Raw genomic sequence first — 17,437 nt, 5'->3', positions numbered from 1 at the left:
ATACCGCAAATAATGAGGATTTAAACAATGTACAAGTTTATTTCTCTCTCCTGTGAAAGTCTGAGCAGTTACCTCTGTTTCTGTCGCCTTTCCCTAGGGCTCATTCACCTTTCTGTACATCACAGCATCGGTTCACTCAGCCTCTGCTCTGACTCTCCTTGTCCCCAGTTTGGGGAGACTCTTCTCCTCTGGGGCATAAGGCTGTGCTGTGACTCCCTGTGCTTCCCTCTGCCCTGAATCCAGAGGTGTTTCATACTTTGAAGCCTTTTCTCTGCTTCTTGGAAAACATCCCTTTCCTGACACAGCGAGGTCAAAATGATGAAATGAAAGGAAGGGGTGTGGGGGTTTTTGAGGGGGAGCATTGGTTAATATGTTAAAATAATATCCTTCTGCATCAGGAGCTGGGAGGTGGAGTCACAGAGTGACCGACCGCAAAGGCCCCAGCGATGAGGATGCCGACAACGATGATAATAACAGTTGTGACAGTAGCAAGTGCAGGCAGTGCTATAAGAACGCCAAACAGATGGAGCTAGAGCATGTGTTATTCACTGAATCCTTACGACAACCCTAAGAGTGGGTACATCATTATGCCCATTTATCAGATGAGGAAATCGAGGCTCAGGGATGACAGGGACATGTGCAGACTCAGACAGCTCCACCCGCTCACAGAGGAGATGCTGAGACCCGGAGAGAAAGGTGACACAGCAGGTGCGTGGAGGGCCTGAGGGGCCCTGGGACCCACCCGCTGCCCCTTCTGAGCACTGCTTCACCCCAAGCATCCCCTGCTAACCCTTCAAGGCACTTATTTAGATTCGTGGGTCACCCCTCACACCACCATCAAAAAAAAAAACAACCCTGTCTTCAGAAAGCACATAATATTTCCTGCAGGATGTATTTCAAATTAAAGAAGATAGCCATCTAGTGATGTTTGAGTATTTCCTTTTCTTTCAATACAAAGCTCAGCCTCCCTGGATGAACCTGGGCTGCCTCCCCGGTGGTCTGCTCTTAGCCCTGGCTTCCTTTCCTCAACTCCCTGCCTCCCTACCTACCCCACTCTCCCTTCCCTCCCTTCTGACATTCTTTGGGATACTTTGTGCCATCGCTGTGCTAGACCCTGAGACTACAAGTGGAGAAGGAGATAAACTCCATCCTTCTTCTCTCTGAGTTTAAAATGTTTGTGGGGAGACCAATGATTAAACAGATTAAAAACCAATAGTAGTGCTACTCTGTTCTGAACCCTCCCTCTGTGCCAGGTCCTGGGTTTCTGACCTCACAACAACCAGTGGGACGGTGGTAGCTGTCCTACAGTCATTCCTACCACCACTGTCCTGCCCATGGCCACGTAGAAAACTCTGGATCACAGAGATTCAGAGCGGGTGAGCTGTCCATTCATCGTGGCTGGGCTCAGCCACGATCCCGCCTCACTGCAGGGCCCAAGGTCTCAGTTGTGCCTAAAGCATCCTCTTGTCCTCACGTGTTTCCTGCCAGGAAGCACGGGGGTTAGGGGGACGAAGGGTCACAGGCGTTGCTGTAACCGAGCGTTAGCCACTCACCAGACAGCTGCCAGGACCCTGCAGACCGTTTATTTTCATTGGCGAACCTGGTGGAGAGGGCTGCATTTGTGCAAGTAAGCAGATCTTTCCAGAACGGCCACACAGCACAGCAGAAAGACAGGTAGACCTGGGCTGGATCCCAGCTCTCTGAGAGGCGAGCGCGTCCTGTGACTTTCAAGATGCAGCTCCAGCATCGCTTCCTCCTGTGAAGCCTCTGCTGGTCCCGACACAAGTGAATCTCAACCCTGGCTGTACACTGTGATCACCGGGCAACTTGAAACTCCCCTGGTGACTTCAGGGGGCCTCCACATGGAGAACCACTGGCTAGACCAGAGGTTAAATCTACTATCTCCTGGAAGCCAAGTCCAGGCCACCACCTGCTGTACATAATCATGTATTAAACAATGTGCCCTGGTTTTCCCTGGTGGCGCAGTGGTTGAGAGTCCGCCTGCCGATGCAGGGGACACGGGTTCGTGCCCCAGTCTGGGAAGATCCCACATGCCGCGGAGCGGCTGGGCCCGTGAGCCATGGCCGCTGAGCCTGTGCATCCGGAGCCTGTGCTGCGCAACGGGAGAGGCCACAACAGTGAGAGGCCCGAGTACTGCAAACAAACAAACAAAAAAAAAAAAAACAAACAAAAAACCCCAATGAGCCCATTTGTTTGCATATTGTCTGTGGCTGCTTTTCAACTGCAAAAAAAAAAAAAAATCAGATTACAAAAAGTCTGTTTAATTTGAGGCTATTTATGTAAAAAAAAATATTAATTCTGAAACCCTAAACTACTATCTGTGGTGATCTCCCTTCATGGAGGTTTAATTATAGGGGGACTTCTGCTCTGTCTATAGGGTTGGATTTTTTTTTTTTTTTTTTCCGGTACGCGGGCCTCTCACTCTTGTGGCCTCTCCTGTTGCGGAGCACAGGCTCCGGACATGCAGTCTCAGTGGCCATGGCTCATGGGCCCAGCCGCTCCGCGGCATGTGGGATTCTCCCGGACCGGGGCACGAAACCCGTGTCCCCTGCATTGGCAGGCAGACTCTCAACCACTGCACCACCAGGGAAGCCATAGGGTTGGATATTTTTAAACGAGCCTGTGCTATAAGGAAACTAACAAGGATGTTTCCACTAAAAAACAAAAATCAAAAAAACAACCAACCAAACAAACAAAAATACATCTTCCCTTATACTGAACCTCCCTTGCACCTTCCTACAGCGTCAGTTATCTATAGGATATCTGCCTTCCTATAGCATCTACACTCAGGCCTTTGTTCTGCCATCTGGGGCTCCCTAGGCCACAGAAGGTCCTTGTTAATAAGATCTGTGTTCAGAGTTTGTCTCCTAGGAAGCACAGGCCTATAGCCCCTGGTACAGACATTATCGTAGGCAATCCCGAAGTGTGTTATTTAATGCATGGGATTTTCTAACTCGTGTGCATGCTTGACTTCCTACTTGACTAGAAGCTCTTTGAGGGCAGAGACTATGAAGTAGACATTTCCACCCTCTACAGCATCTGGTACAAACTACACAGAGCAGGGCCTCAGGAAATCCCTGCTGAATGCGTAACACTGTTAGGAGACCCAAATTATCATCGCATGAGTATTTCCTTCCCGTCTACTGGGGACACTTCTGGCATTGCTTGCTTGTCAGCCACCGCCTGTCCCACGTCTCCTCTAGCCCCAAGCTTCTGGACACAGCTATGCAGCTAGGAATAAGAGGTGATGGGAAGAGTCAGAAAACAGGGGTGGGGCATTTGCTTTGGAAAGAATTGAGACATCCTTGTGTGAGAGAAAAGAGGAGAGCAGTGGAAAGAAGAGGAGGGTGGGGAAGAGGGAAGACTCCATGCTGGGGGCACTGGAGAGAGTGTAGGGGGCACTGAAAGTGAGATGTGAGTTGAGAGAAGTTCTAGGACAGCTGCAAGGCAAGTAAAAGCAAAGCAAGGAATAGAGAGCCGATGTCAAGGTGCAGGGCCACAGATAAGGAATTGGGGGTGCTTTCGGTGTTCTTTAGGACATACAGTAATGGTTGGAATTGTTTCTACGTTGGAGGCCTAGGCTATGTTTGTCTAAAGGTGAGGTACATGTGGACCGGACCTCGTAGAGCTCTGGAATGTGTTTGGGTTACACATGGAGGAGTGCCATGTGGGACTATGGCCCTGCCCATTCTCTGGCTCAGTCATCGGTGGGATGGGGGTGAGGGTCTAGGTCTGGAGCTGTGTTGGAGAATCTGCAGCTGCTTTCACTCTGACCCTTCCTCTCCTCTGTGCTTGTCATCCCGTCCCCGGCCAGGCCAGTAGAGACAGCTCCCTCTGGAAGTGCAGTGATCTTGAGATGCCAGAGGAGAAATTCTCACAGTTGTTGGTGGGAAAGAGCACTGTGGCAGAGGTCAGAAGACCAGGGCTTTGTTTCTATGTAGAAATGTCTTTAGGGAATGTTTTGATTTAGTTAAAGAAAGTGACGCAGCTAATAAAAGTCCTTTGCCCCCCAATCAGGAAATAGGGGTAAGTTCAAAAAGAAGGTTTTAGATTTTATCCGCTATATTCTCATTATCTGGGGTTAATCACCACTAACCCTTTGGTATATGTTCTGGCAAGTAATGTTTTGTGCATATTCGTGTGTAATTTTTAAGCAAATCAAACTGTACACATTCTCGTGTCATATGCTATTTGCACGTGATTGAACATCTTTTTGTGAGAGCACGTAGGTTTGCATCCCTGTTCCGCCTCTAATTTATCAGCTGCATGGCACCTGATTGGTCACATCACCTTTCAATACCTCAGTTTCTTCATCAATAAAATGGAAAGATAACGATGCCCATCTCACAGGGCCGTGGGAAGGATCCCGTGGGACGATGGGCCACGTTGCTTCGCAAAATGTTCCCCAGAGGGGCGGGGCTGCACTTTTCCAGGTCCCGGGTCTCTGCCGGCTCAGCCTGCTTTTTCTTACACCGGCGTTTGGCTTCTTTTCTTTCCAGGATGGAGAAGGGGGATGGGCACGAGGAGGACTTTCGCTTGGATTGCCGCCACGAGAGATACCCTGCCCGTAAGTGGCCTCGCCTGCAGGAGCCAGTGCTGCAGATTCGTGAGCCGTCTGAGAAGAGAGGACCCTGGAGATGGGCCAGGCCAACCTCTCCTTGCCCCCCTGCATTCTCCCCCAGACACATACTGCAGATGGTGAAACTGAGGCTGGGGTCTTAGCGGAGCAAGTCCTCCGCACATGGCAGCCATGGCCCTTGCAATGGGGTCGGAATGCTAAGGGAGCAAGAGGGACACGGGGGTGCCTTAAAGACAGGCAGGCGAACCACAGCTCCATCCAGGCCAGGGTTAGCCATTGGCTGGAAGGGACAACGGCTCCGGGGCAGAGCTAGCCAAGTCAGGGAGGTGATAGCTCACAAGATCTGTCTGAGCAGTGGATACTTGTGGTAGCTCAGAATGCACTGACTTCATATGCCTCACTGTGGGGGTCAGAGTCTAGGGCTCCTATTCAGAAAGCAAATGTCTGGACCAGAAAGCAAAGGGGAGGTCAAAGGAGAGAAAGGCCTTGCTGTGCACAGAAAAGAAAGGAGCTGAGACTAAAGTGGCAGAATCTCATCCGAGCCTGCTGAATGCCCACCCCGTGCTCCCTGCCCACCCCACTCTGTACTAAGGGCTTTTTATACCTGATCTCATGTTCTTGCTGACCGCCAACCCTACAGCCCGGATTACTAAGCACACTTTGCAGAAATGAGGGCTCAGAGAGGTGGAGCAACTTGCCTAAGGTCACACAGCTTAGCTAGTCAGTAGCAGAGCCCTTAGAGCAGGTGCTGTCTGTGCCCTGCCTGTATCTCTCAGACCTTTTAGGAAGCTACGGTGCCTCCCAGCTGCCAGTATCTGCATCTCTGTGCCTGGGGGCTTGCCCTACCTCCACCCACAGAAGGCAGGAAGTGCCAGGGAAGCTGGCATATAGATACCCTGGTTCCCTCACCCCTTGAGTGGTATTGCCCCAAGGTGTGTGATTTGCAGGATTAGCCAGGTTTACCAGGTCTAGCAGCTGCCTGGGTTGGCCGCCTTCCCTCCCTTGGACCACGTCCCCCCCACTCTGTCAAGTTTCACTGCATCTTTGTAGTGTCACCCCTTTGCTCCAATTCCTATCTCAGGGTTTGCTTCTGGGGAATCTGAACTAAGACAGCAGAGATTTAAACTCAGATTTGTCTGCCCCCAACCCCTGGGATCCTAGTAACGGAGTGAGAAATGGCTCTGCTGAGAGGAGAAGATGGAGGCAGGTGAAGGAGTCTGGGAGGAGGCCTGGCTGGAGAGGAGGAGAGGGTCTGGTCTTCACACTGAGGGAAGAGGCTCCTGTAGGAGACACCAGCCCAGGAAGATGTCCAGAATGCTAACTGCCTACCCGAGGAACTGGGGTGGATGCTCGGCCCACAGACTGAGGCGTCATGGCAGGTGTCAGGGTGGGGGGCTTCCTGGAGGAAGGGGTCAGGAGCCAGGGCATGGAGGAGGCTGGGGAGCACCTGCCTCAGGGATAACAGAAGAGAGCAGGAATCCACCAGAGGGGTTCAGGAAGCACATGGTAGGGACACAGGCTGAGAGCCCTGGCATGTTCCAGAGGGCCACCGGCTCCCCTGCTTGGGCCGGAGCCCCCTGAGGCCCCTGCAGAGTGGGCAGGAAGCCCTGGGTGGAAAGGGGTCGTTGGGCTTGTCTTGGGGGCAGCTGGGGAGCTGGGAGGAGGAAAGGCCAGATCCCTGAGGGCTGAGGATGGAAGGAGTCCAGAGAGCAAATCTGGCCCTGAAAGCGAGCCCTGGGATGGAAAGTGAGGACAGCAGAAGCCCTGCACCCCCAACCCAGCCCCTCACCTCTGTCCTGGCATCCACCTCACCTCCCAAGCATCACATGCATTCCCCAGGTCAACAGCCTGCAGAGAATTCTACCTTTCGTGCCCTCGGCAAATACTGAGCTGTGCAGACCCTCTGTGCTGGCACTGGAGATGCAGCCGGGAGCCAGAGCAGGCAAAGCTCCTGCCTTGCGGGGTGGGAGTCCAGAGGGAGGGAGAATCAAGAAGGAAGTGAACTCAGAAACAAGCATGGTGATCTCAAGTGCAAGGAACGTGATGATAAAGAGGGATCGGGGGAGGCCTCTTTAGAGCCACCTCTTTGAGGGGCCGCTGGAGCTGGGGCCTAAGGAAATACAAGGAGTCAGTCAAACAAAGAGCCTTCCAGGCAGCGGGGGCTGCAGGTGCCAAGTCTCCACAGCAGCCAGCACTGGAGGCCACGTGGCCGGAGCAGGGAAGCGATGGGGGTTGGGGATTGGGATGCGGGAGGAGACGGGGCTGGGGTGCCCAGGAGGCAGGACCATGGGAAGGAGCTGGCTCTGCAGTGGGGGGGGGAGGGGCATTGTGAGCACAGAAGAGACTTGCCCAGATTATTTATCTGTATCTGTATCTATAGCTGTATCTATATCTGTGTCTACATCATTTTTACCTATATCCGCATCTATCCATCCCTCCTTCCATCCATCTGCAATGTGGAAAAAGGATGGGAGGGGAGGAAGAGTAGAGGCCAGCAGACCAGCTTAGATGCTGTCCCCTCATCCCCCGGAGTGACGGTGGCCTGACCTGTGTCAACAGAGATAAAAGTGGGAGGATACAAGAATTTTTTGCCGGATCTGAGTGCTTTGTGCTTCTGTGGAAGCAGATCCTGAGATAAGGACCCAACAGCAAGCACCTTATTTGGGTGATCCCAGAAAATACAATAGGTGCTGGGGAGGCAGACTAAGCAGGGAAAGGCCGGCAGGTGGAAGCCGTGCTCCAGGCTGGTTATCACTGTAGGCCCTGCTGGGTGACTTGGGGAGCCAGTGCAGAGCACACGGTCTGAGTTATTCCCCCCCAGACATGACAGTAGCTCTCCTCAGGCGTTGTTCGAAGGCTGCTGGGGTAGGGTGGGGTGCATGAGTTCTCCTGGGGTGGGTGGAGAAAGCTCTGGCGCCGTAGGAGGTCAGCTGCCTGCTCCACTGGGAGGGAGGGCGCACCCACAGCATCAGCTTGTGTGACTTGAGGTGACGGATGGAGGCGGCCAGGAACCTAAGATACGCACAGAACTTTCAGGCCAGCAATCAAGGGCCAGATGTCACCCACTGATGGACCTGGAGAGGACGAGTTTGAGGGGCGTGTAGGGTTGAGAACAGAGATAGTTGAAGCTGGGGGACTTTTGAGACCGTCGAGGGAGATTGTATGGGGTGGGGAGAGATGGAGAAGCCACGAGGTCCTAACACCCTGGGGCTCAAAGAGAAGCATGGAAGCCGGTGGGGAAGGGACTGTGGCTCCCACAGGTTTTCCAGGTCCCAGCCTCTCGGGGAAGAAAGGAACCTCAGAGTCCCCAGCACCTCTGCCATGTGTGCCTTTCATCAGGTAGCCGAGTTATGCAGATGGCTGTCTTTCCCGGGGGACCAGCGGAGGCGCTGGGGTCTCAGAGTCACAACAGTGAGGAAGAGGTAGACCCCATCTGCTGTCGGAGCTGACGGGGAGGCACCCGAATGTGGGCTGGGCACACCCCATCTGCCAGACCCCAGGCAGCGTTTGGGGATGCGGGGCCCAGCCACCTGTGGACTGGGTCCTCACATGGTTCATGGGCTGGAGAGCAGCCTGATCGTCTAGGGAAATGACACCGTCTCCAGAATGCGGCCTCTTAGCTGCTAGTGGGATTTTGGCCAAGAAAATGTTTTGGAAAGTCCTGGACAAGTTTTGCAATATTTCTCTACTGAGCAACTGCTCAGATCTGGTTGGTGTACTGACTTGCCAGCAGGACGCACGGGGGAGGAGGAGTGCCAGGGAGCCTGCATTATTAAGCACTTACTGTGTGCAGGGCCCGCTCAGCACTTCACAGCCGTCTCATCTGACAGCTGGCACAGCCCTGGGAAGGAAGGTTGATTGTTGTTATTGTGTAGACTGAGAGGCTGAGGCTCTGAGACGCAGATTGACTTTGTTGAGATCTCTGGCCCCCCGGGGAAGTACAACTCAGCTTGGCGTGTAGATCTCTCCCATTATCCTGGAACCAGGCCGTTCCTGCTCTGGTCCCCAAACTCTCCACCTCATTTCTTCCCACTCTCCCCTCCCTCATTCTGCTCCAGCCACCCTGGCCTTTCTCTTTCTTGAGCATACAGAACTCATTCACTCCACAGGATCTCTGCACGTGCTCTTGTCTCCACCTGAAAAGCTCTCCCTCTAAATCTTTGCATGGCTGGCTTTGTCTCCTCTTTTTTTTAAAAAAAAAAAAATTATTTATTTATTTTTGGCTGTGTTGGATCTTTGTTGCTGCACATGGGCTTTCTCTAGTTGTGGCGAGCAGGGGCTACTCTTCATGGCGGTGCGCGGGCTTCTCATTGTGGTGGCTTCTCTTGTTGTGGAGCATGGGCTCTAGGCGCATGGGCTTCAGTAGTTGTGGCTCGCGGGCTCTAGAGTGCAGGCTCAGTAGTCATGGTGCACGGGCTTAGTTGTTCTGTGGCATGTGGGGTCTTCCCGGACCAGGACTCGAACCCGCGTCCCCTGCATTGGCAGGCAGATTCTTAACCACTGTGCCACCAGGGAAGTCCCTTGTCTCCTCTTTAAGCTTCTCCTCAGAGAAGCTCCCCTAACCTGCACCAGCTTCCCCAGTCGACCTCATATCACTGTGTTTTCTTTTCTTCATCGTATCTGTACCTCTCTGACATTATACTTACATACCTGGTTTTTGTTTTGTTGCCTTTCTCCGCTGGGTTCCATGAGATTAGGCACCCTGTCTTGTTTTGTTCACGCCTGTATCCTGAGAGCCTAAAACAGTGGGTGGCACACAGTAGGTGCTGAATTGCCTCTCTAAACTTCTCATTTTCTCCCACCATATCCCGCCCGAGAAGCCACTTTTACATAAACAGTTACATGAACTTTTGGTTATCTTAACTGTTCCAAAAGTTGCTATTTTTTCTTGGGCTGCTGTGATATAGATTCTGCCACATTTTTTTCTTTTTTCTTCCTGAGGAAAGAGTTTGCCTTTGAAACCTGCCTTTGGGGCTTTGCAATGCCACCAGCTAGCTCGGGGGCACATCAGATGTGACATTTGATGGAGGCAGTGCTGCCATATGGTCCAGGTGTCTGCATCTTCCTTTTAGGGACAGCTGGGGTTTGCGGCTGATTGCAGCTGTCCAGTTCAATGCCCGAGACAAGCTTTTGATTTTGCCAGGTGTGTGTGTGAGGCTGGGCTGAGTGAGAGGCTGTCACTCGCTGGGTATAGAGGTGGCTTCTGGGAGCTCCATCTAGACAAGTCTCTGCTGCCGCTGCCCTCGAAATAGCAGAGGGAATTTCAAGGAAGACTTTTCTGGGCTCAGAGCAACTTGGCATTTTTATTAGATCAAAATCAAATCCAATATAGTACTGCTTGAGTCTGCTTCCTTTATTAAAATGGAAACAGACAATATTTCTGAAATAAATATCAATGCCAACTTGCTGGGCACACAGACAGCCATGCAGCTTGGAGATACCTGAGACCCTGGCACTGGGGTAGAGAGAGCTGAGCCAGTATCAGCATCGGAATCCCCTGGAGGCCTCCCTGAAACACAGATTGCCCGGTCCCGCCCCAGAGTTTCTGGCTGAGGAGATCAGGGTGGGGCCTGGGGTTCTGCATTTCCAGAGACTCTGCTTCTGCTGCTCCACAGACCACATTCTGAACTGCACTTGTCCCTGGGCTGCTGCCAGGAGGGAGTCTGCATTTTGTCACCTGTTTGGGCTCTTCAGCAACTTCTGGATGGAAACTGCTGCTTCTAGGGCAGATTCTCTTCCCATCCATCTTCCTAAGACACAAAATCATGTCTTCTCCACCCCCTCCCAGCCCCAAACCTTCCTGTGAGAGCATCCCTGGTGGGTGTCAGGTCCTGTGCCAACCCTCCTGGACATTCCCCGGGAAGCCTTCTCCAGCCATCCCATTCGTGCTTCAGCTTTCTTTCAGTCACTCATCACTCTTGGAATCCTCCTTTGCTAACTCTCTCCCCACTGGGATGGAAATGTCACGAGGACCAGGACCTTGTCACCACATTTGTGTGGCAGCCCCTGTGCCTAGCACGGGCTTGGGCCTCAGTACCTTTCCAGTGAATGGTTGAGCTCACTTTGTCTCCATGGGGTGGTTTCTCTGAGGACTGTTTCCATTTTACAGGCGAAGTTCCTTGGATTCCAAGCAACGGTGTCATTTTTCTTGGCTTAGAAGTCTGGGCGACTCTAAGCTCAAAGCTGTGTCATTGTTCTTTATGCCCATTTTTGCCCAAGGCAGTGTTTCTGCAATCATCCCCGATCCTAAGAAACACTTGGGGCCAGTTGTTAAAATACAGATTTCCCTGGAGATTCCAATTCCTTGGTTTGGGGCAGGCCAGGAATTGGCTTCAGGTAAGTCTGATGATACAGCAGAAACGCCAGGTGCAGGATAAACCCTGTACCCCCAGGGGCCTGCCGGGCCATTTACACCTGGCACCCAGCGTCTTTGCAGCTGCAGCCTTGCACTCCTCACCCCTCCAGCCCCGTGTACTGGGCTTTCCAGCCTCACAGACCGTCTTGCTTTCCTCCAACCACCAACATCATTAGCTTTTTCACACCTCCTGAGAACCTCATCTACCTGCCAAGAACCTATTTCACACCCTGTTCCTTCTGCCTGAAATGACCTGCTCCCTGCCTCCCTTTGGCAAAAAACAAAAAAACAAACCCTACCAGTGGAATTGTGAGCTTCACAGTGCTTTCCAAGTCTAGCTCAGATTCTAGCAATAGTAACCAGTCCCCTCTCCAGCCCCTAGCGGGGGCTGCATTTCCTTTCTGCATTTCCCTTCTGCATTTCCCCTCTGCATTTCCCTTCCTTGGCGCTCGAGTAGATGAGGGAGAATTTTATAGTGGTTACAAGCCCAGCCTGTGGAGTGAGGCTGCCTAGGTTCAAATCCCAGCAGTAAGACCCTGGACAAGTCACTTAACCTGTCTGAGCCTGAGTTTCCTCATCCGTGTAACGGGCATAGTAATGGCACCTAACTCCCATTTCTGAGGATTAAATGAACCAGTGAACACGAGGCACGGTGAATGGCTCCTGACACAGTGAGAGCTGGAGGCATGTTTGCTCTTGTCATCTCTTCCCCTCACTAGACTGTGAGCACCCAGAGGACAGGTCTGCATCTGACTCCTGTCTGCAGACCCAGCACCCAGATGGAGGCGGACACACAGTAGGTGCTCAACAAATGAGGAAATGAAGGAATCAATGGCTCTGGGGAGAGGTGGCAGGTTCAATGGACTCAGCCTGATCCCGAGTGTGGGAAAGAGATGGAGAGAATGTTATGGCCCAGTAAGGAGTCCCCAGCAGATGGACTTTAGTGAAGAGAGGGATGAGACCCCCATTCAATCTCCTAGGAGATAACCCATCCCCAAGGTAAACCAGAAAACCCAACCTTCCCCTCCACATTGATCCCACACAAATCCTTCCCAAATCCTCCATCGTATTCATTCAGCAAATCTACGCTCTCAGCACTGTGTGTGGAATTGTGCTGGGTGCCAAGGACACAGCGATGAATAAAAGCAGAGCTAGCCTGTGTCCTCACGTTACATACAGCCTAGAAGAGGAAAACAGGAGGAAACAAGTAAACAGATATTACCAAATATGATGGAGTTTCTGAAGCGCCCTCAGCATGCAGATTTACAGAGCAGGGTTGACTTGGAGAGGCAGTCAGGGCGGCAATGGAAGAGGGATGATGGTGTCACTAGCTGGAAGGGTCTCCAAAGCCAGACATCTCAGTGCCAACCTTGATTCATCTCCCCATCTCTCCCCACATCCCAAGTCTTTCTAGAGATAAGAGTTCAAGGTTGGGCAGCCAGACAGTAGGCTCTGGATGGGCCCATGAGTCCTGGAGAGAGTTCTTCAGTACCTTGGACAGCTGGTGGAGAGGGTCCATCTGGCTCTTCTGTGATAAGCTGAGCTCCTCTGGGGTCAAGAACGTCAATAACAGCTGCCTGCCCACCCTCACTAATTCCCCTACTGGCTTTGGAGCACCTTGGACAAGTCACTTCCCCTGTGATCACCCCCATTTCTCTGCACATCTGTGATGCCGCTCTTGGTCTTGAAGGACCCTTCCAACCCACTGAATCCATTTTGGAACAGTGGATGTGATTTCACACAATTCAGCAGAGCTGAGAGCTGATCTCCCGGGATCTTGGTGCCTTGGAGAGAGTTTGAGACAGTGATTTCCCACTGAGGGATTGAGATGTTAGGGCTGGAAGAGGTTAAATGTTAAAAAACTGCATGTTTGATATTTGGACCAAAAATGGAAGATAAATCACATCTTCTGAGAACCTCCTATGGGCTGAATACTCTGCTAAGCCTGGGAGGTTCCAAGGGAATTTGAAGCACAGTACTTGCTGCCAACCCTCTGAATGAGACCTTGGATAGATCTCTTCCCACCTCTGGGCCTTGGCCACCTCATCTGTGAAGAGAGGTAGTTGAACCCAAACCCCCTCTATACTGGCATTTTTAAATTTTCACATCTCTCTGATGTCACATAATGAAAGGCTTCTAGCAGGGGGCCTGCAGGGTCTGCTGACTCCTTTGTAACTAACATCCATTTGCGGGCCCAGAGAGGTGAAGTTACTTGTCAAAAGTCACACAGCTTTAAAAAAAAATAGGTTCACTCAGCTTTTCAGTGGTGGAGCCTGGATTTGAACCTTTTGACTATCAGACTCCAAGTACAGTTCCCTGCCCTGAGTCTGTACCCAAAGGAGGAGAGGCTAGCAAAGAGACTCTCAAATGTACAGAATCTCAGGGAAGGTGGACCGAGCACATGACTCCAGCTCAGGGATCGCTCCTTCTCCTCCCGCATGGTTTCTTCATTTGTTATAAAAAGTCAGCTCAGGACATGCTCTGTGCCCAGCCAGGTGCTGGGGGCTGCGGGCTCCGGGATGAAGCAGACCCAGTCCCTGACGGCACTGAGTCCCCAGGTTAGCTGGGGAGACCCCGGAGTCATGGGACAAAGACGCCGGCCGGGAAGTAGTCAGAGGTCAGAAATGGCCTCCTGTGGGCTGAGTCGAGCCTGAGAGATGCTGTTTGGCCCACAGACGGTTTTAAATGCTTTAAAAGCCTTAGTTGTCATCATTTAAAAGCCAGGAGATTTGATTTCAAAATCCCAATTTTCAGTTTCTCTGATCATTTTGGGAGATCAGAGCCCACATTCCCCACGGCAACAGTTAACCAAAGCTGAGGAAAGGCTGCTTCTGGCCACTTCACCCAATTACGTCATTTGCTTGGGCCAGTAGGCATTTTGAGGTGGGATTCTCTGATTTATAGCATAAGGCTTTTTTTTTTTCCTGGCTGGTGACTGGCCCCAAAGTAAAGGAACCAGGAGAAGGGAAGTGAGTGAGGAGTCGTGGTGGGCTGGTGGGGTGTATGGTGAGGTCAGGGCTCCCCTCACTGTAAATGGCTCTGGGCCCCAAGCCCCTCCTGGGAGGCTAGAGAAGGGAGGAGGACCCCAGTCATCAGCGAACTGACCTGATTTTGACTCACAGAAGGATAAGGATCATGGCCCTTCTTTTTCCTTAAAATCACATGATCACTTTCTCTCTGTTCCAACAACCTCTCCAAGGTTCTGCCTATTGGCAACGGTAAGCAGCTACAATCATTTCTAAATACTCATTTAGAAAAACAGTCAAGGCTTTCTGTGCACCAAATATTTGCTTTTAGATTAAAAAAAAAAATCCCAGCACCTATATCTTGGCAGCAGGCACTTCCAAAGAATGCAACTGTTTCAGTGACTGGGGCCAAAACAAACGTTTTTCCTGAGGCCAAACGATTCCAGAATGTTTGGCAAATGTTTCCCACCCCTTTTTAAAATATAGTAAAATTAGCAAAGCACCAACATTAAAGAATATTAAAAATAGAAGAAACGCCAAAGGAATAAAAAATCACACGGCACACTCCCCACCATTGGTACAACCATCCCCATCTTTGCCTGCTCCCTTCCAGCCTTTGTTATGGGGAAGAATCTCCCAATAGTCAGAGCTACTTTGGGGGTGGAGGAAGAGTGATGAGCTGTCTGTCCTTGGAGGAGTGCAAGCAGCCGCTTGGCTTCAGCAGGAATTCCCACCTCAAGGGGCTTGCTCTGAAGGATGTCTGACCCTAAAGGATGAGAAGTATATCTGAGCATCCTTTAGAGCTCGGAGGGGGAAGCAAACGAGCAAAGAACACATTTCTTTTAATGCTGAAGTTTCGAATCAGGAAGAAATTGATTCAACCCAGCAGGCCTGTAGCTGTGAATCCTAAGGCAGCTGCTTATGTTGGCTGAGTCTCAGTTTCCTCATCTTTAAAATGGGCTCAGGCTTGCGAGGACAGAACCTAGCAGGGTGTGTAGACTATAAGCACTCTGTCGCTGTTCATTTTCCCCTTTGCCCTTTGAGCCAGTCCCACCCACCATGCCACGCAGTCTCTCCTCCCTGTGATCCCCTTTGTTCTTATCTTTCTGGCTCCATTGATTCACCATGGAATATTCTCCAGGGGTTGAGCCATTTCTCTGCTGGGCTGTCTAGTGCTGGGGGGGGGGGTGGGTGTTGCTGACAGAGCACCACTTGGAGTGGATGCTCCAAGAGAGGGAGACCCCTGAGGCTGGAGAGAGGATGTCCGGAGGGCTTCCTGTAGGAGGAGAAACTTGAGCTGGGCTTTGAGTGTTCAATTCAGCAGTAGGTACAAGGGCATTTTAGGCAGGTCCCAGCTTGGAGATGGAAATGGGTCTGGTGTGTTAGGAAGACATGAAGGAGGTGCTTGGGTGAAGGCAGGGGAGCGAGCTTCCGAGAATCAAGAACAGAAAAGTGAGCATGTTGGATCAGTCAAGCCTCCCAGCCCCTGTGCTTGCCCAGGCCGTCAAGAGCAGAGGGCCGTAGCGGGAGGCGATAGAGTCTCTGCCCCATGTCTCGGCCCAGGGAGCTGCTCAGGGCCGGCTTTGGGACGTCCACGTACTTGCTCGCTGGCCTGAGGTCAAGTACAATTGGGGCCCAGGAGTCATCTACACTGTTCTCCTTCTAACCCTCCCACAGCTCCTCGAGCACATGGGAGCCCACGGCGGAGCCCAGGGAAGCCTGACGGGGTGGGTGGCTGGGGGGCAGGTGAGGGTATGGGTAGGTGAAGGGGGGGATGGAAAGTTGGTGGGTGGATGTCAGGGCAGGTGGGTGTGCAGGGTTGGTGGTGGGGCAGTGTGGGATTGTTGGATGGGTATGTTGGTGAGTTAAGGGGTAGAGACTTGATGAGTTAGTGGATGTGTTGGCAGCTTGGGAAGCAGATGAGTAACCGGATGAGTTGGAGAGTGGCTGGGTGGCCGGATGGGTGGATGTCTCAGGTTATGGGTAGATGTGTGTGTGGGAAGCCAGGCTGGTGGGAGTATTATGGGGTGCTGGGAGGCTGGATGAGGCAATGGTGGGCGTATGGTGTGTTGAGAGGTGGGAGATGCCTGAGTGGGTTCTAGGGCTGTGGCAGGCTCCTGGGGGGATCGTGTGTGAGTGATGGTGGATATCTTGGTGGGTTGGTGAGTGGATGGCAGCGGATACTGGCAGGTGGATGTCTAGGTGTTGGTGGACTGGTGGACAGAGAGGTGGGTGATGGGGGCGTGGCAGAGGTGGAGAGCTGGGTGGGCGGATGGTGATACGGTGAGTGGGACAGTGGGTAGAGAGCTGGGTGCAGCTTGATAGATGGGTGGGTGGGGAGCTGGTGGGGGTCGGTGGGCCGATGGGGTGGGGGTGGAGGAAGGCAGCCGTTGGCACTGACCACGCCGTCTCTCTGCAGGATACCAGCCACACATGGGAGATTCCTGGCCCCGGAGCTCTGCACAGGAGGTGCCAGAGCTGAACCGCCAGTGCTGGGTCCTGGGGCACTGGGTGTGACAGCGACCAGCCTGGCTCCAGACCTCGGGCCATCATCGGCACCAGCCCCCTGCTGCAAGACCACTGGTCTGGCGCCTTTGGAAACCTGGCCTGTGTGGGACACATGTGGCCTACCCTGCCCGCAGCTGCCTGGGTCTCAGGGTCCTGGAAACGGGGCCAGGGCAGCCAGAGGGACTCTGGGACAGCAACTCCTAACTCTCGCCACCGCCACATGCAGAGCCCTGCTGGGTGCAGCTGGGATGCCGGGAGAGACACAGACCTCGGCCACCGAAAACCTGGGACCCACGAGCCAGCCGGGAAGTTCAGGAGGTCCCCAGCTTGCGGAGCCCTGCGGGGGGCAGGGAATGGGTGGGGCTTCCTGAAGGAGGGGCAGTGGCACTGGCACCAGGGGCATCACACAGCAGGCACACAGCAAGGGCTCAATAAATGCTTGTTGAATCTGTTTCCTTGCCGTGTGTGGAGGCCAGTTGCTCTCTGGGCCGTGGCTGCCCCCTCCTGGCCCCCCCATCAGGTCCCTAAGGAACCTGAAGATGAGATGGCCCTGAGTGTGCTGGTCAGGGCCAGACATTGAAGCATGGGCCGGTGGGGCAAAGTGGGGAACCTGGAGCTGAGGCTAGGTCTGGGGGGTAGGGTCAGGATGGAGCCAGGCTGGCAGGCTGCCTTGGATTCCAGAGGGTGGGTGAGGTGGGGGCCGGGCAGGTGGGAGATTTGGGTGGACAAGAGACAGGCCCTCAAACCCAGGCGCTAAGCTACCCTGCCTCCCACAGGGACCCTTTACCCTGTGTCTAGAGCCACATTTACATGGAATCTTAAGGCTTAGGTGACTGGGGAAACATTCCTATTGTGAAGACGAGGGAACCTGCGATCACAGAGATGATGTAACTTGCCCAAGACCACAGAGCTAGCAAACGGCAGGTGAGGGTTTGAACCAGGACTCCTGACTCCAAGAGGCCTCATCCCTTCCCAGAAGGATTTCTAGAGCTTTCCCTCAAGTAGAGA

General features: G+C 52.8%; 1 protein-coding gene across 1 annotated transcript in view; it reads left to right on the top strand.

Annotated features, from left to right (window-relative positions):
* Window positions 1-16,881, top strand: part of GSG1L (GSG1 like) — a 219,212-nt gene extending 202,331 nt beyond the window's left edge. The window contains exons 6-7 of the mRNA XM_032605578.1: window positions 4,521-4,588; window positions 16,341-16,881. Coding sequence (XP_032461469.1) covers window positions 4,521-4,588; window positions 16,341-16,438 — 166 coding nt within the window. The 3' untranslated portion in view covers window positions 16,439-16,881. The remainder of the gene's footprint in view (window positions 1-4,520; window positions 4,589-16,340) is intronic.
* The last annotated feature ends 556 nt before the right edge of the window (window positions 16,882-17,437 follow it).

The sequence above is a fragment of the Phocoena sinus genome, chromosome 15 (assembly GCF_008692025.1).
Source record: "Phocoena sinus isolate mPhoSin1 chromosome 15, mPhoSin1.pri, whole genome shotgun sequence".
In the NCBI taxonomy this organism is placed as follows: domain Eukaryota; kingdom Metazoa; phylum Chordata; class Mammalia; order Artiodactyla; family Phocoenidae; genus Phocoena; species Phocoena sinus.
The sequence above is the reverse complement of the archived record's forward strand: the minus strand, read 5'-3'. Positions and strand labels throughout refer to the sequence as shown.